Source organism: Anticarsia gemmatalis, chromosome 5 (assembly GCF_050436995.1).
Source record: "Anticarsia gemmatalis isolate Benzon Research Colony breed Stoneville strain chromosome 5, ilAntGemm2 primary, whole genome shotgun sequence".
In the NCBI taxonomy this organism is placed as follows: Eukaryota; Metazoa; Arthropoda; class Insecta; order Lepidoptera; family Erebidae; genus Anticarsia; species Anticarsia gemmatalis.
The window spans coordinates 8557026-8584060 of NC_134749.1; the positions used below are offsets into that span (position 1 = coordinate 8557026).

Consider the following 27035-nt stretch of genomic DNA (forward strand, 5'->3'; position numbering starts at 1 on the left):
TAAGTTAAAGTAATATTCTTGTATAATATACATGCTCACCTTTGTTACAAGTTGAGGTAAAATAGAGTCACTTGAAGAACATTCTGTACTTATTTAAATTAAATATTTAAATACCTGAATCGAAGATTCTGGTGGGCATTTACAAATAATTAATTTAAACCCGGATTTCACAAATATGTGGCGATAATGCATTTAAATCATATTAACGCGTCATAAGGTTATTCCGCTATTTAACTATTATTGGTACTTAACAATATTGTAATTTAAGCACATTGTACTCGAATATACCGACATTTTTGACATATATTTGGGTATTTTCCTTTATATAGTTCAGGTGATTACGTCGTCGGCATATTTTTGTACTTCCCCGGCATGACTGTAGGTCGTTTTCCTATTTTCATAAGAGCCCGAATATTTTGCATGTAATGAATAATCAAATTGTATGCAAAACATTTTTGTTATCAAAGGTCCAGTTCAAAGGTTTCAATTTCAACTTTAAATTACATTATAACGCAGGCGACCTAGTTATGACTACTTAGTTAAAATTTGTTGTAATTACAATAAATTTTAACTAGTCATAATTGTCCTCTAAACTCTTTTTTCAGAGTACTGAATTAACGCTAGGTTATAGTACAGGATTATCATTTGTAACTACGTTATACTTTTAATTCATCAAAGAAGATTACCACACAATTTAGGCGGAAGATAGAGACATCATTTATAATGTACAATTTATTTAAAACATACTAAATATAGAGTTAATGAAATTTTACTTTACAATGCTATTATAATACTATGCCAATACTTCTCAATTGAAGTTTTATATAAAATATTTTCAAATGATGTTATGCTTTCTTTCAATAAACAAAACAAATCTAGAATTAAGAATTCACTTTTTCAATTCGTACTCATAAGTATGACAACTTATGGTCTGCACAATATTTCGGCCTTCGTATAATCTGACAATAATGTACACAATATCCGTGCACTAGGTAAACCTACCAGCAGCTTTTACGATCCCATTTGAGAGTTGACACTGGATCGGTTCAAGTTATACAACCTGCTTTATACCCACTCGTATCTTCCGCATACGCAAAACTATCAACGATGACATTCAAACTGATTTTTCAACAATCCCTTTACCAATTCAAATATCGTTTTTTTATTCATATTTTCTGTATGTACATTTACAGTGTACAGATGCACAAATATAAAGAAAAATAGTCTAGATGAACTGATAAAATATCCCAAATAGCTAAACCCTCTACTTACAATTAATTAGAATTACGTTATAAATTGAATATCTTCAAATATTTTTTATTTTTCATTGGTTAAAAATTTACTTTTCTAGCTAACTTGGTTGGTCTTTGCCTACTACATCAAACAAACTTTCATCGAATTTCGATTATAGATACGTCTTTTATTTTTGACCACCCGGTATAAATACATACGTTGCGTGTGTGCTAAGTTAATTAAAGTTATATGCCTTACTAAAATCGATAAAATGTCAAAAGTCAATTTATCTATAAATAAATTAAAACACCTTAGTGTATAAACAATGTTGCATTCGGGGAAATTAAATGATAACAGGTACATATCTATATGTATATTATAATACGTGAAGCAAAAACTTCGGACCCCTTTTTACGAAAAACGTGCGGAGGCAAAAGAATGAAATTCAGAATTCACTTACAGTTTATGTATAGAAGGAGTGCAGAACGCTAATATTTCTTAATAATAATGATTATAAAGTACTATCGAACAAACTGAATCATGACCCACCATGTGCTCATTTTCTAAAACACGTCTATATACGCGTAGGTCGAAATTGGCTTGAACCTTTCGTTTCCTTGGTAATGAATTTGTTATCTGTCATTATTGCGACAAATCTTTGTGCGCCAATACAATAATGCTTTGCTACCGTTTTCAACAGGCTCCGTGGCGTAGTGGGTTGATGTTACGACTGCGACGCGTCAGGAGTGGGTTCGATACCCACTCAGGGCATGGTTTTTTCGGCCATTATAGGAAATAATGTAACTATAAAATTAAATAATATAGGGTAACCAGCATAGTTATTACCCGGTTCAGGAATTGTTATCAATTTTGGTCAATAGTGTCTTTATTTAGTAAAACATTGACATAAACTCTATTATAAACGCAACTTAAATATTCTTTCTAAAATAACATCAGTCCTTTGTTTCAATAACTTTATACTAATTCAATATAAAACACTTAAAAACCATAAATACAAGCGAATACTGTTCATTCAAATGTGTCATCCTTAACAAATATTGCAACACACTTTTACTTTTTCTTTTCGAGCTACACGCCTGTCGCACAAACGTCGGACATGAGTTCTATAAATTAAAAATGTTACCAATATTCTAAAAATGACATATATCGCAATTAATTTGAACTGGTTACTTTAGAAATTAAAATAAAAGTATTATTCTGTATGATGGGCAATGACTGTAATGGTTACCCTAATCGTTTCACAGATTTCTAAATGACGTGCTATTTGATATTTGACACAAATAGGTTTTTTCGTAGTGAAAAGAGTTTAGACTATTTACATTCTACATTCAAATTAAGAGTGATTTATCGAAAACGTATCTACGCACTGTAATAACAAAGGTCAAAGTTGTCTGTAGTCGTAGATACATCATAACATAGTCGTATGCATGTTTAAAATGTCCTAAGTGCAACTTTGACGATAGAGACGAAATTCTTACTGTTTTGACGGTGTCAAGCGAATTATCGGCAAAATGGGTCATGAATCAGTTGGTTCGATAGTACTTTAAATCAATAATTACATTACACACACTACCACGCATTTGACATTTGTCTGTACATAGAGCATATAGGTAAATAGAGTACCGTCTTATATGTTTACTGAGGTCTTACTGAATGTCATACATTTTGATATTAAATAACTTATAATAATAAATTTAACCCATTACTGTCCCACTGCTGGGCAAGGGTCTCCTCCCGTAATGAAGGAGGGTTTAGGCCTTGAAATAACTTACAATTTAAATTTATTTTAGTAGAATTTCGACTATTGGGCGACCACTAGTATAATATTATTATACTATTAAGCAGTAAGGGATAAGGAGAAGAAAAAGTAATTTTTTTAGGGATTTATTACCGCAGATTTAAATGTTAAAGCAGTTATTTTGCTAAGACAAGTGTGTACATACATTAATGTCCATCAAACTTCCTTTAATGGATAAACTACAAAATTACAATCACCAACCGTCGTGTGACAGTTTTGGTGTGTGAAGCCTCTCAAAATGCAAGGCTGTTGCAATCTGCTTTATGTGATAAAGTTGAAAATCGCTTATCTTTTTAATTAATCATCCGGAAATATTATCAATTTTTGAAAACCATTTCGGTTACTGAAAGTAACTAGGAAGGATTCTCTATTTTGTGTCAAGGACATAATTTACCAAAGGTTTGAAGCGTATGTTATAAACACAGCATAGACCATTCAAGAAGATTGGTTGACCAGTTATTTCTACTGAAGGCTTTCTCAAGAAGTAGATATTCAGGCACTAACCCATAGATTACACTGCAATCTAAATGTAATCTGTTTAGAATTATGACAGCTGTAAAAGAATATTATTACGAATGAACTTTGTGGATGACAGAGATGATGATGAATCAGTATTTGAAGGATGACCTTATAACATGCGTTTATTATCCTCAAATACAAAACAAGAACTAATCAATTAGGTATACAAATTACAAATATGATTTATTGTAACGTTCGGGATCAAGTGATAAGATTTATTTCTTTACCCATCTCACGTTTAACATTTAATTGTGAAATGCTTGTCTTTCAGCTGCCTTGAATAGAAAAATGGAAAATTCTTCATAAAATATAGCGACTGTAAGCATTATTATTAAGTAGGTATGTAAAGTACCTACTTAATATTCTAAATTATCTCTTTATACACTATACAGCTTCCATATCAGGCAACAACTGATTTTAACACCCATCTAAATATCTACCCATGACTTTGATTGACACCTAACTGTGAAGTTGCTGATGAGAATGTAAACAGTTCTTGTCGAGGACGATGTTTTTGATCAAAATTATTTACCTCTTAGTACAAAATCTCCTACAGCGTCGTTCTAGCGTGTTTATAAGAATATGCCATAAATGTGATGATAACATAAACAAAACAATGGCTGAAGTTATATTCGCATCTATACTATAAAGTCTACTTTGTATGAACAAACTAATAATCATCTCCTAGCTATGAAGGCCAAAGTAGTAGTAGAGTTCTTGATCTAGGATTTAGCATGCTAGATCAATAATCTATTTCTATGAACTATTTCGCTGAAACCAAGCAGAAGCCTGTTCAGTATGCAGTATCAATAGTACACCAGAAAATGATCAAAACGATGACACGAGAAGTCAAGTTGAAGGCGCGTGAAGTGCGATGTGATAAAAGCGCGCGGGGGCAGCGCGCGCCGCCAGTACCGAGCTCACCTGTCTGCCGAGCGCAGGCGCCGTTTTGCGCCGTCGCGACATCCGCCCGCGATATCTTGATACGCACACTCGCAATCCCGCGCCCCCCACTATCGATACGTTAAACTGGACAGGACATCAGCTGTCCACCTCCGTCGGGTAGTGAATGTGCACTTGATCAGCTCGGCCTGGAGGACTTACTTCCGAAAAAGGACCTCGCCGGTCTGACAGATCGATCGCTCAGGTGAGGCTAATCATAATTATCTAAACGGTTTGCGTCGGCGGCTGAATCATGTGATGAACAGTACGGAAGGTTGATCAGTGATCATCACCTGAGTTTCCAGGTATGAAGTTGGATGTGAGAAAAAACTAAAGGTAGCGATGTGCTATTACAACATGCCTGTAGTAGACTTCATATAGCGAGTCTAATTAACATTACAATCTGTTGCTGAAGTACCAATACGTTACCATCCAATCAATAAATGATTTTCTTTTCATTAAAAGTTATAGTTATTTCAAGACACACTAACATAAATTTTCTTACTTTACTTATAATATTTTTCCTCCTACTGCGATCAGGGACAATTTAATAAACAAAGGTAATAATAATTTTTCAAGATCATAGGCAGTAACAAACAGTGCTACTAACTACTAGATGCGTTTAAGAAGTGCTAATTGGGTCCAGGGAGATGCGTGTTCCCAATCAGGGGTCAAATCATTGAGATCAAACGAAGTTAATTTACATGAAGAACAAATGTGAATTTAGTTTAATTCCTCGGTCCTCACTCAGTATGTGTTAATTACGAGAAGTATACCAATCACGGAAAAAAGTTTATCAATAGTGGATAACATCCGCTTGTCCGATGCGCGATTGTCAACACATTGTGGTATGCGAATTGTGTTTGGACACTGTTACAAACATTAGCTTAACTGTGAACTGGATAGTAGAAAACATGCAACAGACGCAACAGTCTACTCAGAAAGGAGCTCGGTTTTGAAGCCAAGGATCCACCAAGGCGTTCTGGTAGCGTTAGTATTCCCAACGCGTGTGGCGGCGCGGTGCGGTGGGCGCGTGACGTAAGGTCACCGCGCCTGGCCACTGACATGACACGAGATTAACATGCCTCCCTAGTGGGCCTACTCACTACGCGCAACTACGTAACGTGGACAGTAGTGGACATATCACACCAGCGGACACTAGTGGACGCTAGTGGACGCGCCGCGCTCTGTGGGCACGTCCAGGGACAATACTATACACACGCGCATCACTATTTATCGATAACGACACAATTTTATCGTTATCTTTATCTAGATCTTGATAAGAAACAAACTAGATTGCTCACGTTTTAAAAAAAGATTGTAAATATTTGTGGAACATGAAATAACCTCCTTTTTATAATATATTTGTTAATCGAAAAGAGAATAATACCTAATGTACCCGTAATACATAAATGACGCAAAAAGCAGTTAATCAAGAATGCAAATACGTCGTGTTATGAATTGTCTGCAAATCTAGTTTTGTAAAGGTCGTGCGCTCGGAATTTCCACATAACCACTAGAACCCTGGTGAGAAGTAATGCAAGCAATGATATGTTGGACATCTAATTACGAAGGCTATATACTAAATAAGGAAAGCTAACATCGGAACTCTGTGAAGGTCAACAAACCAGCTAAGCACAAATAAAGAACTGCGAATAAAACTTGTTTAATAAAGGGTTTTTCATTGACGTCAGGTACTAACCGACATAACTTTACTAGGTAGTACCTTATTGCTATGAAGATAATTTAGGGGTAAAAGATTAACGGGTTTTATTATGCTTACGTGACCTCTGGCTCAAAGTCAGACGGTTTTTGTGTGTGTTTAAGCGCCGTTATTTGCTAGCTGGTTTACTACCTAAATTTCATTACCTTTCTAAATTCTTCCTAAATTTCGTTACTCAGACAACCCATTGAAATGTTAGCCTCCAGCAGACCAAACAGTACATAGGTGTTTCGTATAAAAACTGAGTGCATAAGTATTCAAATAATAAGGATTCTTAAGCATTGGATTTGGTTAACAAATTTAAAAACTCTATCAGCATCGTGACTATTACCAATACTTTTGGTGTTCAGTACATCGTAGGTGTTAAAAAAACCGACGAAAAGAGCCATACCAAATTTCTAGACGTATTCACTTTGTTCTGTTACGGCTGCATCACGCAACGGTGTCATTGCCACTCTCTTGCTGATCCTGAACTAAATTTATGACCTTAACCCTACAGGTCAATTGTTCGAACGATTCTCTTAGCCATTTATAATCACATACCACTATTGCTTTTATCAAAGAATAACTTAATTTAGTGCAACTGTGACAATAACAGAGACAATATTACAAAAATAGAGAATTATAGTAACAATTCGTATCTTTAGTTAAATAATTTCTGGCAAAACTATAGAGCATAACATTTTCATGCAAAAGTAACAAGACGTATGGATGTGAATGGGACAAGGGAAGTTTGAATTATCGTAACAAGAGGCGTTTTTAGTCTCCGCTTACTCCTATGGAAAAAAAAAGGCGTGACATTATATATATTTCTACTCTTATAATAAAATTCTCTTCTCTTTTAATAGCAATAGCCACTATACGTTCTTCTACCCATACCTTCTTTTAGTGTCTTAAAAGTGACAAATCGTTTTTATGCGTTAACTTAAACTAATTTACTGTAATAACATTTTTCTTTTTTTTAAATAGTGATATCGGTCTCTACTTACTATCAGTCAAAGTTTTCTATTTTAAAAAATGTAAGACGATTACGATATTGATGTGTTATCGGTTATCAAACGTTCGGTTAATACAAATACAGTTACGAAAATATATCTGGTAAAAGATAGTGTACTACGAAAATAACATAAGGAAATGTTATGTGTAAAGTGGCAAAGCACAGTGATGTTTTAATTTAACAGATATTTAAAAGAATATAATAGGAGTGAATGAGGCAAGGGTAGTTTGTAAGGATCGTACCAAGGTCTTTGGGCTCTGTCTACGTCTTTATGAAAAAAAAGTGATTTTATATGTATGTATGTGTTATTGTGTGATCACAGGGAACTAGTCTGTTTATTTAAAAAGTTACAATTGTCTTTTATGTTACTTACGTCTGCATATCTGCCATGAGAGACGTGCGGCTAAATGTTGATATTTCTGCAGTTCGTGCAATAAATAATTTTATACGTAGACTAGACATTATTAATATTTCTACACTGTTAGCAATATAACTTGAGAATGCTGTGACACGATATAATCTATATCATTAGGATAAACACAAATTAGTAATATCCGTAGATTCTGATACATATCCTTTGACTATTGGAAATAAGGTTTTTTACTTAAGCATTTCCCCACTACTATCTGTCACAAATTTAACCAAAATAAGAAGTAGGGACTATATAAACTTTATTTCTGATAGTCATTTGGGTAGCGGAAATTTATGAATCCTTATTTGACTGTTCCACATGTTTGCTAAATCCTGTCCGACTGGTAAAACCTATTTAAGTGAATATTTATAACATAATATTATGTAAAATTATGTCGCTAGGTCGTATCGGACTTTGACCGAATATATGACTTAGGCATTCTTGAGGACGTTTTTAAAGTAGAGAAGAAACGACTCTACGTCGTAATTTGAACAATCGTGTTGAAATAACGAACAATATCACAATCATAACTGTCAAATAGTTTCAGTTGTAATTAGTCTCGTAAACTATTTTAGCCAAAGATGATCAAAACAACAACAACAAATATTCTTCCAAAAAATCACAAAAAAGCCTCTATAATACTTACTAGTTTTAATACTTACCTACTACCTAATCCAAATTAAAAACTACCTGTATCAGCTGTGTCTCGATAGCAAAAAACCATGTAGTAGTATTATTTTGAAAAAGTAATAAAGACATAGGAACTATCATGCTTAATGTACCTACTAATAAAATATATGTATATTAGTAGGATAGTTATACCCTAGAATCTTATAGAGGTTGATTCTGTTGTCGTATGCTTGCGCCGGCTTTGTGTTAATATCATGTTTTAGTTGATACCTGATCATTTGATGATTACATGCAGAGGTAAGATGCTTTAGTCCATGCGATTCTCACAACCTTGTGCTCAAACCAACCAGTTACTGCAAAAAAAACAACATTAAAGACACATTATGAACATAACTTATCATTAAAAATTCGCTTTAAAACTAATATCATAAGAATTACAAACCAAAATCCATTTGGCGAAGCGAAAAACCAAGTTTTATTTGCCATTGGCCACCACTTGAAATATAATTGACTAATCAAATAGCGCTGAACGATGACGGTCAAAGTTAAAAGGAACTGACGACCTCTTCTTGAAATGATATTACGTCTTACGCCAATTATTATTTAACCAAAATCGAAGTATAATAATATATAGTATAACGATAATGGTATCGTATAAAAACAGTGTTGAATGAACATAAAGAAACATCTGCTAGTAAGAAATATCTATTCTAAAAAGTTGATTTCGGATAATTGTTATATTATGTAGTAATGCCTATATAATAACAATAATATTATCTATAATATTGATTATAACTATTATGTCAAAAAGATATAACGAGTATGATGTAATGGATGTATGTATCTGTGCCTTTGTTTCTGTGAAATTCCGGCTCCGTAGAATTACTTAGTTAACCAACAAGTAGTCGCATAGTTCAGATTAAAATTCAATGTCGTATCGGTAGTCTTGTCATTTTAATTTACTAGAGATACCTTCCTGTTAAGGTCGAATTTCCGTTTAAAGCTGATGCAGAGCTTGCTGGCATTGACATTCAAAATCTTTTGTATAATCATACCTTGTAACATAGCGCCTCCTTACTCGCTCAGACTGAAGTAATATGAAAGCAATGACCTAACTTACATACTTTGTTGATAATGTCATTGTTTGCTTATTTATCAAATATAGGTTTTATATATTTCATAGTTGAAATTTGCTCTAAAAAACATCTATCGTCTATCGCTGCAGCATGCAGTGTCGAAAAGGAAATCAAACAAGTTAGAAGTAACTACATTTACTCTAATTTGTTAATAAAGCATGATTGAGCTCTTTATCTATTAAAGTCTATAACCAATCTGTCAGTTGAGATTGACCCTCACCACACCATAAGTACCTTCTACACAAATATCGTTTGTAAAGCACGGTAGAGCTATTATAGATAGAGAAGAGCTGAAAACAATAACTTCTCATTGCCATTTTATCATGTAGTAACTAACGTATAGTTCCTAGTAACCGATCCGATGTTAAGATTAATCAGTAGGTAGATAGATACACGCGTTACTTATTAGTAAAATTAATACTTCGCGTCTATCGGCAGTCGTCACTGCGAAATATAAAAACCTCACACTGACGTGACAATTTATAAACCAAACTAACAAGAGGTCCAAGTCCACGATTAACGAATGGGAAGTCTCATCTCAAGGCATAGCTATATAGCAGCATATATGTACAGAGGATATTCTCGGTCGTTAGATACATAACATGTACTACAGTGTCTACAGTGTACATGTTTGTGCGATCAAAGCAGTTTAAAGGTTTTGGGCTGTTTAATTTGAATATGACAAGGAATTGTTACGCTTAGCAAGGATAGTCATTTAATGGTGTACGTAGTGTTAGAGCACGTCCACTTCGGCCTCGCGCGTTCGACTCGCGCCTGCAAATGTTTACATTTGCGCCGGCGACGTCCATCGCGCCGCAGCGACCAACGATTAGTTGCAAAATGATCGCGGCCGAATTGAGTTCAGGGTCGACTGTGTTGCCTCCGGGTGTTGCGCAAACGCATCGCACCGCGCTGCCATTTCACCAACAAAGAACACATTATTTTTTTCTTTTGGATTACACCCTATATGAAACATTAAATTAGTTTTCTTTGCGCAATTAATTAATTAAGACATTTGCATTTCTTACCAAAAATTTTTTCGTTCGAAATCAACCTTGTATTTACTTTTAGTGTAACTGATAAGGCTGGCTGATAAAGCGACGCTTCGTGTTTAATTTCAGTTGTCATTAAGTAAATTTATCGATTACCAAGTAAAGACTGGTGACAAATATTGGTTCGTCATGTCGCATCTAGTCGATAACAATCAGCGTACATTCCATTACGTACGTGACTTATTTATTCTCACTTATGATCACATCTGTTCTGATAGCATGTCCAATTTTATAAAATAAAATATATCTTATAATAATTAATCCAACACGCCAGCGCAGTTCACTCGTAGTAGTAGACTTCGACTCAACTTAATCGATAGACATAAACAAATGTTTGCCAAACCTTTCCACGTATGTACTTAGTTGGTATTGTACGATTATATCTTGCAATCTAATAATAGTTATAATATGTGCGTATAAGTATAATACGCACGCGCCAGGGGCCCTTCTAATTTCGTCAATGGCGGTGTATTTCGCGGCGACTGTTTTGTCACTTTCGTTGAAATAATTTAGTGCAATTGTATAACGAGTACCTACCTCACTACGTTGCGGTGCGTGGTCGGTGGTAGTGTGTACAGCACGATGGCGCATGTGGTGGCATGCCGTGTATCGCAGAAGCCGATTTGCACTCTCCGCTCCACTTTCTGAGCGCCGCCACTACGTGCCTACGACACATTCCACAGCTTCTAATACTCATTTTTGTTGAATAAATTAAAAAAACGTATATACATCTTTTGTCACTATTAGAGCCCATTTTCCTTGGTTTTGTTTCACGAGCAGCATATATCAGAGAATTAACTATGGGACCGTAATAAAAACCTTGACGTAACATCATTCATGCTGTTAGCAATCACAGCGTTTAAAGAGAACTATCGGACCTTGCCGAATTACGGAATCGATTGATGGCTACGGATAGTGTAACTTAATGCGATATGTAAAAGGCACAAGGCCTCATCATCGATTAATACAACAATTAAAAAAACCTGTTAAAATCAGACCAGTTATTATTTATATTTTTACATCAGTAATTCATAATTATTATACGGTGAGGAAATATATAAATAAAATGAAGATGCTTTACTTTTTAAGTTATTCTAAACCTATTCAACTTCCGATTCTAATACAAGAAGCACTTCCGATCTCATTTACATTAGAAATAATATCTTAAAGAAGGTACTAACCAGCGTTAAATATTGAAACATTTATTGGCTTACGCACATAAAGAATTAAATACACAAATTATGTAAGAAAAATGACTCAGAATGCATGTGTTCAAACCTAGAGACTTTATATCCTGTAAAGTAAAATAAACAAAAACAAATTAAAAATAATAATAAACCTAATCTTTGTGAAAATTTATTTAAGATTAAGATCTATCAAAGGTTAGCAAAAAGTAAGTAAAACCTGTGTTACCAAATTGAAACTCGTTAAGAACAGACTCAATTAAAATTATAATCAACTACTGAATAATTCATTAGGTTGTAGGTACCTACGTTTTTTTATTCTGTATCATATAGATTTTTCTACCAGAAACCCAATGACACGCACACTTCCTTAGCTAATCCTTTAACAATTACTTAGAACTCTACTTGTTATTTCGACTATAGACATTATTTCATATTATAGTTATCTTATACTGTCGTAATAATATAATATCACAGTTTCAGGGATTCGTTGTAAACAAAGAAGTGTTAAATGTTCAAGACTGTTTCTGATGACAAATGGTCATTGTCGCCGCCCATATAAGTGTAGTGTGTAGTGCAACAACTGATTCAGGGTTAGCGACGCTTGCCGACCTTGCAGTTTATACTGGTATACGTCAACGTAGGAACATCATCGCGATCCAACTATATTTGGCAAGTGTCTCTGCTTGAATCTGACATTGTCAGCAGCTTGATAACCGATAACACACGTAAAAAAGCGAATACTATAATAAGATTGTTGTAAAAACATGGGTAGTAATTACGGTTGAAAACATTAATGGTCATTAACCACATGTATCTTCATGGGAAATCCATTATTCACACAGATTGATTCTTAATTATATGAGTAGCGTAGATACGTAATTTAAAATTTTATATAAATTAACTTTATTTATATGTTTAAAAAAAAGTGTACTTAATATCTAACAAAAAAGTCACAAAAGCTGAAAGACTACTGAATTTTGTAGATATTAAGTCGCGGCGTATCAGCGTTTAACAAATGTACCTATTAAACGCTGATCGTCCAAATATTAACTTTAAATAATTAAGCAATTAACGATTTAATGATCAAATGTTGCTACCACAGGCTACTAATCGGTAACAGGATAAGATTAGCAATCGAGGAAGCCTCTACTGTCATTACAATTTGCATCATTTGGGTAGATTTGAGAAATACCAAAACCACATGTAAATATCCACTCCACATGTAGAGATTCGGCAATCAAGTAGGTAGGTTAACCTATCAAGAAATTGTTGTGAGCTTGTGCGTTAGATACTATGTAGTACACACACGTGGCGAACTGCCGATGCAACCACGGTTCTCGAACAAATGCTTTCACGACTGCAGTCGTCTGCAGTGCTGCATCGATACATTTCATTGAAAGTTATTTTCAATTACAAAACGGAATTTTCGACGTCGGATAGCGTGCAAGCACGCGCCGCCAATGTCAATGCCGAAGAAGCGAGCGATCAGAACTGAACTGATATTACAATGCGACGTAACTATTTGAATACAATTGTTGTAGATTAAAACATTATCCATTACTAATTCTGGTTACGTTGTGTTATATCTTTATATCGCAACAGTCGTAGCCAGCAAGCCAAAGCAAACAGTTGTTGTAATTCCTTATTACAATAGAAAAACAAAGTGTTTCCTCCTACCAGTCATATAATTCCTGTAAAAGTACTTAATATCAAAGTCGCGTAATAAAGCCGACCTACCTCATAATGACCTAGTCTAGTTAATGACTGTTCTACTACTTACTAACAATGACCAATGTCAGCGGCGTAACGAGCTAACGAACATTGATAACAATCGAATCAAACGCAGAAAATAAAAAATGCATTCAAGTATTGGGTATCTTCATAAAGTATTACTAGAAATTCCACGGTTTTTTCATAATAACATGTTTGGACTTCTTTAATACAAAGTATTATCTAAAGTAACAGTAATATTATGATTATGATTTAATTTGTCACATTACTTCTCATTCATAACTAATTATTTCATTGGTATTTATAGTGTGTATAAGGAACGCATTTAAAATGATACATGTGCCTTCTGCCTGGTAGTCGGTCACACCGGGAACATCGCTGGAATCTCAATAAACAGTTCGGGCTTCCCCACATTCGTCTCCGCCGTACGGACTATTGTTTTACAAGCTTTATGTATGACTCAGCTTTAATAAAATGACCTATTGTGCCCAAATTTACATACATATGATCGGTTAAACAATTCATTATATTATACAATATAATATTACAATGTTATTACATACACGTTAGCAGATGAGTGATTCACCGAAGAATGTAATTCATCAATTTTAACAATATCTTATGAAAAACACATTTTTTATACATTTAAGTAGGTAACCACTTAATAAATTCATGAATTATGTATGTAGTAATTGAAATAAATCGTACTTAGGTCCATATTTCTGCGTATAAGTATCTTACATTCAATTAGCGACACGTCATTATAATTCGTGTGCCCGTGCTGTATAATAGCATAGTTTAGACAAAGTGACGTTATTGCTTGTGTTGTAATTTCAACGTAAGCAAGCGTCAATCCATTTTCCTTGTGAATACAATCGACCGGTAACGTCTTTGTATTGATGTCATCTTTACTTCTTTCACAGAATTCCTATTATGCTATCGTGTCTTTGTTGTTCAAAGGCACTTTACACTACAATACCTACATTAAACACAGAACACAGTAAGAATGTAAATATAATTATAATTCCAAGTACGTGTATTCCCACGCGACGACCATGACGGCAACGGCCTACAATATACAGACAGCACGGGTCAATTTTGATGTTGTGTACATATCCAATCATAATACAAAGATAGATACTTACAGCTCATTTGGAATCAAAACGTGCGAAAACATAACTTAATTTATAATGTAATCCTTGCGACTCTATCTTTCTAAACAGAGTCACAAATTTCTAAATAGAGCTAAGCGGGTCGACCGCTGCTGATACACAAATAGTATTGCAACAAGAAAGATATATTCAAAAATTACAAAATTATATGTAAAAACGGTTTTGGGTATTCTAAAACCGGTTTATTATTTAGAGTTGCAAATGTCTCCGTTATAGCAAGACGCTCGTCGTCGGCGCGGTGCACTTGCAAGCGGACCGAGCAGCGCGCAGTCGTTACTCACTATTACATAACTCGACGTGCAGCCAATGACCCACTTAGACACGAGGCGATTGCTCCGCCTAATGACAACAACAAAATTATACATCACTAGTCTAAAAAATTCAATGCCCTTTAGGTGTCCGGTAGCGAGCCCACCATGCCCCAAGCCAGGGATACAAACGTGTTGAATGAATACTACGTAGAGCGCTCGTCCGTCCTTGCCGATCTACTGCAACTTGCTCTGCTGAAGTCGCACGCCGCGAATCATGTGTTGCAATAAACGCATTCTTGTTACATCATTACTAGCCACTTACACAATTATTTAATATCACTATCAAAATATAATATTGCCAATAAACATTATAATCCGATGAATATTTACTATGTTAACACTCATCATTATGTAATTAGTAATTAATTAGATTAAGTATATTGATAAACAGTATTATAGCTAATACATAAGCCGATGATTAATTGTTTTCAATTGGTATACCGATAACACTGATAATGAGAATTTCACACGGGTATAAGAGATTTCGCTTTTGATAAGTTAGATTACAAACACTTAATTATTTTACTAAGAATGTAATGTTACTTTCTTAACGAGATCATACTCTCACAAATTAATTACTTATTAAATACACATTTTTGATGATGATTTTCATTTCAATTTCTACGCGTAGGTCTGTGCAGCAGCAGATTACAGCAGCAGCAACTGATGAATAACACAATTCATATTTCATAAGAAATATTTCAGTATTTATAACGGTTTATTATAATAAAACTGGGTTTCTCATAACTTGTATCACGACTAATGATGACGGTTATTTAAAATTCTGATATCTACTGTTTTAGGTCCGTCGTGCTTATAATAAATTAATGCAAGTACATATCTGTTATCGGTAGAGAGTAAAACGTACAAGTTACATCATATTAAACACTACATAACATCTGATCAACAGGAACTTCACTTATTCCAATAATACCAGATCAAGATAACAAGGTAGACTCAAAAAATTATGTGTTATTTAAACAAAACCGGATAGTTGTATAACTGGAAAGTATTGCTCAACTAAATGAAGCATACCAAAACAAATAAGATTTTCTTTAGATAACGATTAAGAAAACATGATTAGGTTCGCTTCATTAAGATTATGGTTACCAACTGTTTCAAATCACCTAAATAGGGACTTTTATGTCTCTGTAGTCTAAAATAAAAAGTTTAATAGAAAAGTAAACATTAATACAAACAAATTAGTAAATAACATTGAATCGAGACTTAAAAACCTTTTGCTTTGCGTCTAGATTTACAGAATGCGCGTTGCATCTTTATACGCCTTTGCATCTTCATTGCAATATCCTTTTTCTAGATTCTATTTTCAGTCTGGCTGGATTAGGATTACCCACAAGTAATTACACGTAGCAATGCCGCTTCACCACTATCGAGCAGAACCAACGGGAATACCGACATTACATACGAATGCCTTCACATACATATATTTTATTCATCTTTTGAGTATTTTTATCATTACGACAAACGTACAAAGCGGATATCTCGTTATATCATAAGCACTAATGTCTTATTCTAACTCTTTACGTTTATGAGTTGTACAAAAAATACACACACTTTGTTCGGCTAATCGATCTATCCACTTAACTACTTTGAAACAAACTCCAGCAATTATTTAGTCTATGAGACCGATTATTACTGGAACTAAAACGAACAAAAGACGTCTAGCACCACGGATAACTATGTCTAGCTTAGTACAATGTCATGATAATAACTACCTATAAAACTGCATTAGGAACCTTTACAGAGTAGACTCTACATAATATTGCATACAGCGTAAATATTTTAGCTAGGTATTTATGTTTGATCTTCATCTGTTCTTTGCTTTTTGCTCGCAATAAACGACAGTGCCGAAGTTTAGATTGATAAAAAAAAATTCTTTGGATTCTGGTTCTAACCTAGGCAGAATTTGTATACTATATAAACCCGACCGACGATTAATAAACCTTCTCATATCTTCTAAATACTCATGTAGATATATTTGATTTACCTTAATACACTAGATACTGATGCTCATCCCACAAATATTTTTCTGTCTGTAAATCGAACCAGCTTCATGCGACGTAGCAGTTATTAAAGCGAGGTGATGACGTTAACCTCTGCGCCTAACGTTGTCATTTGAGTCTATCAGTAGAATACATCAGCCTAAAAATTCAGATCAATTATTGATATTAGTCTATAGAAATGTGAACTCTACTTTGACATTCCGTCTGGTAAATGTTCAACTGTTATCTGTCTGAGTTATTGCGAAATAAACAGAGTAATACGTGGTATACAGATACGATATCACTATGAGGTGATATCATTACGTCTATCTCACGACTTCACGACACCAACAGCCGACGCCTCCCGGCATGAGTAGCGTTTTTAACAACGTATCTTATCATTAACAATAATGTAGACATGCGTAAGTAGGTCGTATGAAATACCCATGATAGGTACTTACATAGGTATATGAGACTAAATCTCAACTCTAACAAAAAAATACTAACGCATTACGTTGAAGGTCGCACTTCGTTTTGATTTCAATACTTACTTGTAAGAAAATTGAGTATGGAACATAGCCCGAAAATATGAATAGCATGTGTTTGTTAATTACATTTATGCGTGATATTGACCATCGAGATTCCTTGAAACAATGAATAACGTCATTCATTGACAATGTAACGTAACTATGTAAATTGACTGATGAATTACACAAACTTTCATAATTTTGAAAGATTTAGTCTGAATGTCAGGTAAGTCAGGGACGTTGTGTTCATTTAAAAAATGTTTCAGAAATATGAAATTGTAATAAATCGTGACATACGCTACACTCAATTACCTACTATTAAATTTATACGTTATATTGTAGGTATATGTTGTGTTTCAAGACGGGTGTTAAAAATTGTAACCTGTCAAGATAGTCTGTAATTCAAGACTTGTTAATGAATGAAAATCAACAACCACATGATGCAAATAACATTCTACTCAGTAACTAATAATTTTAAGTAGTTCCGTCCCGCAATCGTCTCCTCCTGGAATGAAGAGAAGGTTAGGCCTACAGGCACCATGCTGGCCAAGTGCGGGTTGGGGCTTTGCATTCTTTCAAGAACGTATTACAGTTCTGTAAGGCATGCAAGGCTTCATCGCGATGTTTTCCTTCACCATCAGAACAAGCGATAATTATTTGTAATACTTATACGCATAGCTTCGAAAAGTCATTGGTGTGTTACCTCTTGCGTCGGAGGTGTATACCCAGACTACTGGACTACCACGGTTCCCCAGGTTCATAGGTATAGTTACTTACAAAAAAAAAAGTTAATCAAATTCCTGGCAGTGTATTATACACTCGTCATTCTTAAGTCATCAGTGGTCATAATACTAATGTTAATTTCATGGGTAGGCGCCATTTCTTTTCTTGTATCGTTTCTGAAACCTGTGTCTCTTTTATTTCAGATATACGACGCAGCGGGAGACTGAAACTGCCTCGAAATAGAATAGATTAAGGTAAGTGCATACAGAAGTTGTTCCTTAATTAACTAAAACCAAAAATGTCGTCGTGTTTTATAAGTCCATAATCATAGTCGTAGGTCATATTTGAGGCAATTTTTTTGTAGACAGCCTGGTAGATATTGACTAGGTAGTAACGAAGAAATGCTCGGTCGTATGGGGTATCGTCATTGCCGTGCTTGAGCAATCGAGCAGGCGATAGTTGAGACCTGCGTTTAAACGAGGATCCAATGCATTTGTTACTTTAAGGATCGTACGGGTAGGCTGGTAGACGAAATAATGTCTTTTGTTTTTGTTGACCTTGACCTTGACCTTGATCAAATGAAAATATATGACATAGGGAAAATACAATTACATATATACATTCCTAATCGTAGGCTGATTCAGTAGGAATCACTCGCCATCTACCTTTCGTTGCTAGAGTGCAGCCGGATCACATTGAATTTAACGAAAAGAAACTAAAATCCGAAATACGCTTAAGTGGCTACACACCGTATCCTAAAACAACTACGGCTGGTTTCTCCACAGCAGCCGGATACGTATAAGTTAGTGTAACGTATGTATTTATGTGACATTTTGATAGACTATTTCGTACCTAAATTTTTTGCTGTCATTTTTTATAGGTACCAATGATCTTTTTTCGAGTATAGAACTCGAATAATATGACATTTGAACTACCTATGTACCTACATATTTTAATAAAATTAATCTTTGGTTTTCTTAAATTTTTACGTAGTTGACGCAATTCTTGATAATAAATCAATAAATTAACGGTTCGCGTTAGTCTATCTTATGTAACCGCAGTTTGCAGTTCGGATAATTTAGTATTTTACGTAAAAAATATACAATAAAATTGAAATAATTTCATAAATATATTTAAAAGAAAACATTCGTAATTCTGTAATATCAGCAGATTTTTTATATAGGGCGCCATCTATCGTAGATTTTTTTGAGCAGACAGTTCCTTTCCTCTTACGCTGCTGTCAGTGCGCCAACCGAAGCCTGCATAACCTATATTCGTTTTCAATGTATAAAATTAATTTATTGTAGTTCTATTGACTATAAATATTTATATTAAATGTTAAATGTAACGTGGTATAATTATAATAACTTTGATAGCCTACAGGTAGTCAAATAGCATCATAATAATGAACTCTATTCGTCGTGACAATCGGTGACTTATTTCATTTGTTTTAATAATTTAAAAATACTTTTTTTCAGAAATCGATACAATGGCGCTAATATTACAGTATATAAGTGATATGCAAATGTTTATGGACAAATATGGAGGTGAGTCAAATGATGATAATATCTTGACATGTAACAAATGCACCTGTGCATTAGATGTCTTCCTGAGGCAACATTCCTGTTGCTTACAATTTATACACATTGTCACTATTAATAATAGACTAGCATCAGAACTCTGTCCTATAATCTTATCACTGTTACATTATCTGTACAATTATTAATACAATATGGCAATAATAACGACATTAAAAGTCGATATTTTATTGAACTATTTAAAAACTAATAAATACTCTTGATCAAACTCATGAAAATAAAGGTTTTATATATTTATAATATATGTACATGGGATACCCATAATTTATTATAGGTTGTTTAGTCATCATTGACAAGCTCATCTCATACTACATTATAATATATCTTATAACACTAGCACTGTTCCAGTTGGCACAGAACAGTATTTTTAGATGACCCAAAAACAGCTTACACTATGTTACTCATTTATCTAATCACGGTGATTGTAAAGAACTGTCATCTGTTACTGAAATAGATATTATAATGAAATGAAACAATCAGTACACATTACAGCTATTGTCATATTATTTAAATTTATCATCCAATGCTTTTTTATTTTATTAAGATATTTTATAAATCTTATAATGTTAATAACTTTGTACTTAAATATTGTCTTTTTTTTCAGATCCTAGGACTAATCCATGGTTCCTGATGAGTTCCCCATTCCCTACATTATTAATATGTCTAAGCTATGTCTATCTAGTCAAGGTAATATAGAACATCTATTGATATCAGTTTAATATTTTTATATATTAAAATTTGTAAGTATCTTACTAATTTGTTTTTGTATTGTCCAGGTTTTAGGACCCCGGTTTATGGAGAATAGAAAACCTTATGAATTAAAAAATGTTTTAATATTATACAACTTCTTACAAGTGTTGTTCAGCACATGGCTGTTTTACGAGGTAAGATTTGATTTATTTCACTAACTACTTATAAACTATAAACTATACCTAATATTAATTTAACAGTGTTTGTATTTTCTGATTCAAAATGATTAAAAGCAATGCTGTTATATAGAGTTTTACAAAAAAACTTGAATAAAATTTTGCATTACAATCTTGAATTAATGTATTAAAATGTGTTTCTTTTATGTTTAGACACAAAAATATTCATGATAATACAACTACCACTACTGGATAATAAATACATTTTCTGAGACATTTACATATACATTATTATACATTTATACAACATGGTAAAAGATAACTGGGCCAATAGACACCTAGTCTAAAGAAGGCTTATTTTAACTGTGATATATTTATTAAAATGTCTCAGTTATACTATTTATTATTCATTGATTATTTGGAAGTCATTATGCCTGCTACATGTGTACTATTTAATACTTTTATTCCAGCACTGGTAATTATATTTTATTGTCGTTTTATGTTAAATTTATCAATCAAGCTAGCGAGACAGTGTATAAAACGTTATCACCTAGGGATATAAGTCAGACAAGAAACCTTGACAGAACAAATAAAGATAATAATGCGTAACAATATAATAATAAGATGTGTTCCACATGACATTATATGTTTATAATATATCAGACAGACTTAAATAGTTTTATAATATAATGTGATTTGCATTTTACTTCTATATCAGGTAATGGCTTAAAGCAACACAATGCTGCAAAGCAATTTACTTTTCAATTAACCTTAACAACTCACTTTCGAGTCAATATTGATTGAATATAATAATTTTGCTGTGTGTGCCTAACATTTCCCGCATAGGTTTATAATGTAGGTAAATATATTGAAATGTGTGCAACACTGTTGTTACTATATTGATTCACATATATTTTTTTGACATGCCATACTCTAGAGTTTGATGGGGGGCTGGCTGAATCATTACAGCTATAGGTGCCAACCTGTGGACTACACAGACAATCCTGTAGCTATTAGAGTAAGTGAAGTAACGGCACTTACAACCTACGCCGAGGACGATGGTACTAGGCCAGAGCAAACTAACCAGAGCTCATTGTATATAGACATTGATCATATTTCAGGATAGATGCTGAATGCAACTTGTAAATATAGTTATAGGGTGCAGCTGGTATCAATTAGTTTTAAGATAGATTATGCGCATTTTAATAATGTATCCAATTGACTTGTTTGGGTACTGCAACTAACATGTAACAATACAGATATCCACTTGCGCCAACATTAGCTAAACTTAAGAATTAACAGAATGAATCAGCTATATGAATAGCGCTACATTCGGTGATGTGCAAACTTTGTATATAAGGGCGTGGTGTCGGCATATTGTTTCAGATCGGAGCAGCAGGCTGGTTCACAGGCAGGTATAACTTTCAATGTCAGCCGGTCGACCACTCGAAACATCCACAAACAATGAGGGTGAATTATCACTTGCATTAATATTATTGACCCCATATCCCGAATCACTGATCGCTCCTCCTAATTGAGTGTTCCGTCTATTAATCGTACCATCACCTCTGTCACTAACTGTGTAAGCAACTATACACAAACCTCACACAGACACCCTGATCTGTTTATGGGCACTGTTATTTCCACTGCAACATTAGACCATCGACATCTTTCAAAATTTGATACACCCTCAAATCTTGCCTAGGCATTCGTTGCTAATTGCTGGCTAACTCCTCGCGGGAGTTAATAAGCACCTTCTTAATCTTTGTCTTGTAATATTTAATGATACAAGGCATCCAAGATTACCTAAATGATACATTGGCTTGCCTTCGACTCTGTCTTGGGATCTATCACACTGTCTTATGCATATCTGTTCACCAGTTTTGCCGTTTAAGCGCAACAAGCAGACAGGAGTTAATTCCGCATTTAATATTAGTAATGGTAGTGGGTTTTTATAGAAATCGTTTTCTTTTCATACCTACTCTGATGCCCAGCCAAATTGTTACTATACTTATCGGCTGTCGTTGAAGGACCTCGAATTCTAAATATTGGCTATTGTTGATCATAAGTTGTAATAGATTTATTTTATCTTGAAATCCAACATACCTACACTGGATTTTTTTATGCAAGTGATTGAATCTTACTGAATGTATGCCGTATTAATTTATTATTTAGGTATTTATACTACTATAGTCTTAACCAATCACCGACGACCATATATTAACACGACCACTAGGTAATCACCGCAACCGTTCCATTTGTCGCCTCTCACCAAAGTTCACAACGCTTGTCATAAAATCATTATACCCGCTTTCTATTGCACGGAGCAGGCTCTATACGAATTCCAATTGCTTGTAATTTTATAATTGCGTCAAGAAATGCTAAGCGCTCATGTTGAATTCGTAAAAAGCGTGATCCGTTAAGCTAACCCAAGCATAGTTTAGCTGCTTACCTACTATTTTTGCTGAAAGTATGAATCGAAATGCTTTTAAACTAAAGAACCCTGAGGCATTTTTATCATTTTTGTTTGTCTACCAATTTCAAATTCGAAGTTCTATAACATTTATTAATTTGCAGATGGTTCACGCTTGTTGGTGGTACTATTTTTCCAAGTTCACCGAATTTTTTGATACGGTAAGTAACCTTCCAACATGACATGTCATGGTATAATGGTACGCAAGTTACACCATTTTAGATTTAATGTTAAGTGGATAACCTCGGTGCGTACGTAGCCATGTAGCGGCGGTTTATTGAACAGTATAGTTAGTATTCCGGAGGCACATGGACCATTTAATCTATGTATCCTGCTTAAAAAAAGCTTTTAAACAGTATGAAACAACAGTTTCCACAGTACAAAATATGGTTTCTTTGATTTAGCCCGACGCCTGATTGTAGTCTTAAAATTAGAAATAATAACATTATTATTTTCTATTCGAGAAGTGTACAACTGGTAGAACGATATTATTTCTATTAAATAAGAATTCCGAGCTACCTAATTATTTGAATACAAAGCGAAAATAATACGATGCCCTAATATAAATACTTATATTCAAAGACCATCCTATAATAAGTTACTGTTCTGTAGTATAAAACACAAAACCTTTTTATATGCTAGTCTAACCATTTTTAGACAACTAATTAAGACGCGGTGTAAGATGCTGCACTTAACGAGTTTGCATGCTAATTTTAGCATTGTTCACGGTAGTTTGTATGAACAGTAGAAAATAGACCTTAGATGCTACTTATAGCCGTGACAACTCATTGTATCATCTTAGAAACGCGATGTCTTTACGACTTATCTGCAAATAAGGACATCTATATTTTCAGTATCTTTATCTGAGTCAGGTTCAGGAACAATTTGAACCTTGTTGTGTTAACATAAATGCTCCAGTAAATACTTTACTATTAATTTCTGTAACACAACTAATAATGTAATGTTATAAATACTAAATCTAAGCTTTAATAAATACGATCGCATAATGCTATACTGTACTTATAATAAACAACGTATCGATATTATCATCAAAGAAAATCGTAACTATATCATCTTTTTTTCTCGTGACGTATTTACTTATAAAAAAATGTATGTGCAGATCTTCTTTGTGCTGAGAAAGAAATTTGATCATGTGTCAACCCTACACGTGATCCACCACGGTGTGATGCCGATGTCCGTCTGGTTCGGCGTCAAGTTCACTCCTGGTGGTCATTCCACATTCTTCGGCCTGCTCAACACTTTCGTACACATACTTATGTATTCCTACTACATGCTGGCAGCTATGGGCCCGCACATGAGGAAATATTTGTGGTGGAAGAGATATCTTACCACCCTGCAAATGGTAATTTTTCATATATTTTGATAGTAGTAATAAAGACTTGCACTATGATCCATAACTCGATACTAATATTGACCCTACTTCATAAATATTATTTTGAAAAATATCTGTATCTATTAACTACTGAACCAATTCCAAAAATAAATATAATTATAATTCTCAAGTTGAAGTGTAGCTATTGTTTACATACAAAGATGTCACGACACTAATTAGTACAGAGCTACTGCATACTTATTTCTTAATTAACATATTATTGTATTAACTTTCAGGTGCAGTTCGTTGGTATAATGGTGCATGCGTTCCAGCTATTATTCATCGAGTGCGACTATCCACGAGCGTTCGTCTGGTGGATCGGCATGCACGCTGTCATGTTCTTCTTCCTTTTCAAAGACTTCTACAACCAGTCTTACTCAAAACCAAAGGTACACACCACCGTTATAATAGCTTGTCGTTTACTATCTACAATACCTGTTCATCTTAAAGAATCTGGTCACATGGCTACATAAGGCGTGGCCTCAAAACGACGCGTAAACGTCATAAATGTACATTATTTTAAGAGACAGCATTAGTCATTAGCTACTACGTAAATTATGGTTTCAAGTCGTGGGAAAAAAGCAGGATCTTATTAACTAGCTAATATCCTCTTTTATCCATCCAATTATGAACCACGGGTTATCCACCGTGCGAGAAATGCTTAGCATTATTTTTGTTTTGGTAATTTTCATAGCATTCCGAAGTATAGAAACATGATTGTGTAGTATTTTAACTTCCGATCTTTTTTCTGTTCTATAACAATAGTGGAAGGATTTAATACATCTTAAGCAAGATGAATGCTAAATATAGTGAACATTTGTTGCAGGTCCGCGCAAAGTCTCCACAACCGGAGACCACCGAGATCAAAGACATCACGTACAAGAACGGCTCGCTGAAGAACGGGTTCAGCAACACGAATGGCCACACGAACGGCACGTTCGCGCGCGCCCGCACCGTGCTGCCCGCCGGCAACTGACGGCGGAGTAGGCGCCCACCTTAGCATTCCGTAGTAGTCTGTGATTCATAGCCTGAAATTATCACGGGACGTTAATATATCTTATTTAAAGCGTGGACCTTCGTGGGGTATCGGTGTGGGAAGTATGCGGGCGCCCCGGTGCTCGCTGCCTCGTCAATAATAACCCTAGAGCAGTAGTGGTACATGTGATTTGTCTAGTGTACATACGGTTAGGCGGTGTCAATGGTGTAAATTTTATTTTATTGATGTAAATGTATAGCTAGATTTGTGATCGCATAGCGTTTTATACTTTTATTGTTAGACTTAGATAATATTACGTTGCTTTTGGAGACGAGACAATCCTCTAAAAGAATACAGTCATAATACTTACAGATGCATGTATTCATACATGGTGCTTATTTAATAAAATGTATACCTTATGATGGGATGAGCTTGTAAACACAAATTTTCGATCACTTGAATTGTTATTCACCCATTTTTACAGTTTAATACACGTAATGTTCAACTATTGTAATAAGACACTTATTTCTTGCAAGGGATGCATAAATGATGCTATAATATAATTTATAGTTTCTTCCATAAGATTTTTAGAAAGACTGTGTATATGTTATGTTACTATTATTACTCTTTTAAACTAGAAATAATAATTTGGGGTCCTGCAAAACATGGTAGCTAATAATAAACATCAAGCTGGTGTTGAGTTTATATTTTTGTATATAATATAAAGTAATACTAAATAAAATGCTATAACCATTTTAAGTAATACTTTTTTACGATCTGTATTTGTATGAGTCTCGAGATTATTCATACACAACTTGCAGCATCTCAACAAGACACAAAGTTGATATTCAATAAGTTCCTTCTCCCTATTCAAGCCGGTGCGACACTTATACTTCTTTACCTGACACATTGCTGGCAACCTCTGGTGAAGAAATCATTGTCTTTAGATAATAAGTATGAATCAGTATTTTTACAAGCTCATGGTTATCACGACATAGTTCACAATAATTTTAGAAATCGAAAATAACTGTAAATTATAGGTTTTATATTTTCGGCAAATACAGCGGCATATTATATAATGCTGTATATCGATATCACCGATGATTGCCTTTCTGTGTTAATTTTTTAACACATACGTAGGTATTAATTATTTGGATTGCAACATTTTTGTTGTACATTGACGTGATTATGTTTCTTTTTAAGTACAATAACTGTATTTTATTTCAGCCGAATGTTCAATTTAGGTTTAGATTACTATGACACTAAAGTGGTTGTGTTGGTTATTTATTTTGTTTAATTTATCTTTTATTTATACCAAAATTATGTATATAAGATTAAATCGATAACGGGTTTAATAGCAGTAGCTTCAAACTTCCTTTTTTGTCTTCCGTTTCGTTTTGTACTTACCAAAATTATAAGGTGCTTTTTGTACTCCGAATGTTCTGCTTACACTAGCAGTCAGGCAGCTGAAGCTCACCATTTTGTAAATATAAATTTTGTTTCATTAATCATATAGAAATCAATTTATGTACCTATCGTAATTTTTATACAAAAATATGCAATTAAATGATAAGTGTAATATTAGTGACTTATTTCTATTCATTTTTACCTA

General features: G+C 34.1%; 1 protein-coding gene across 3 annotated transcripts; it reads left to right on the forward strand.

The window, feature by feature from the left end:
- Window positions 1-4463: 4463 nt before the first annotated feature.
- Window positions 4464-27011, forward strand: LOC142973057 (very long chain fatty acid elongase AAEL008004-like). Of its 3 annotated transcripts, none has more exons than XM_076114604.1 (10): window positions 4464-4718; window positions 18321-18371; window positions 19596-19664; window positions 20320-20402; window positions 20492-20599; window positions 21519-21599; window positions 23159-23215; window positions 24175-24417; window positions 24684-24836; window positions 25274-27011. In XM_076114604.1, exons 3-10 carry the CDS (start codon window positions 19607-19609, stop codon window positions 25421-25423), a joined length of 933 nt encoding a protein of 310 aa, XP_075970719.1. In that variant the 5' UTR covers window positions 4464-4718; window positions 18321-18371; window positions 19596-19606; the 3' UTR covers window positions 25424-27011. The 3 variants fall into 3 exon arrangements, with proteins under 3 accessions (XP_075970719.1, XP_075970717.1, XP_075970718.1); XM_076114602.1 differs by lacking the exon at window positions 21519-21599 and adding an exon at window positions 21968-22051; XM_076114603.1 differs by lacking the exons at window positions 4464-4718; window positions 18321-18371; window positions 21519-21599 and adding exons at window positions 19343-19500; window positions 21968-22051.
- Window positions 27012-27035: the final 24 nt, after the last annotated feature.

Excerpts from the sequence above, each read along its gene's own strand:
- LOC142973057 (XM_076114602.1), top strand. The coding sequence starts at position 19,607 with ATGGCGCTAATATTACAGTATATAAGTGATATGCAAATGTTTATGGAC. Across the intron at positions 19,665-20,319 it reads GTTTATGGACAAATATGGAG|ATCCTAGGACTAATCCATGG; the intron begins GTGAGTCAAATG and ends CTTTTTTTTCAG. Across the intron at positions 24,837-25,273 it reads AGTCTTACTCAAAACCAAAG|GTCCGCGCAAAGTCTCCACA; the intron begins GTACACACCACC and ends CATTTGTTGCAG.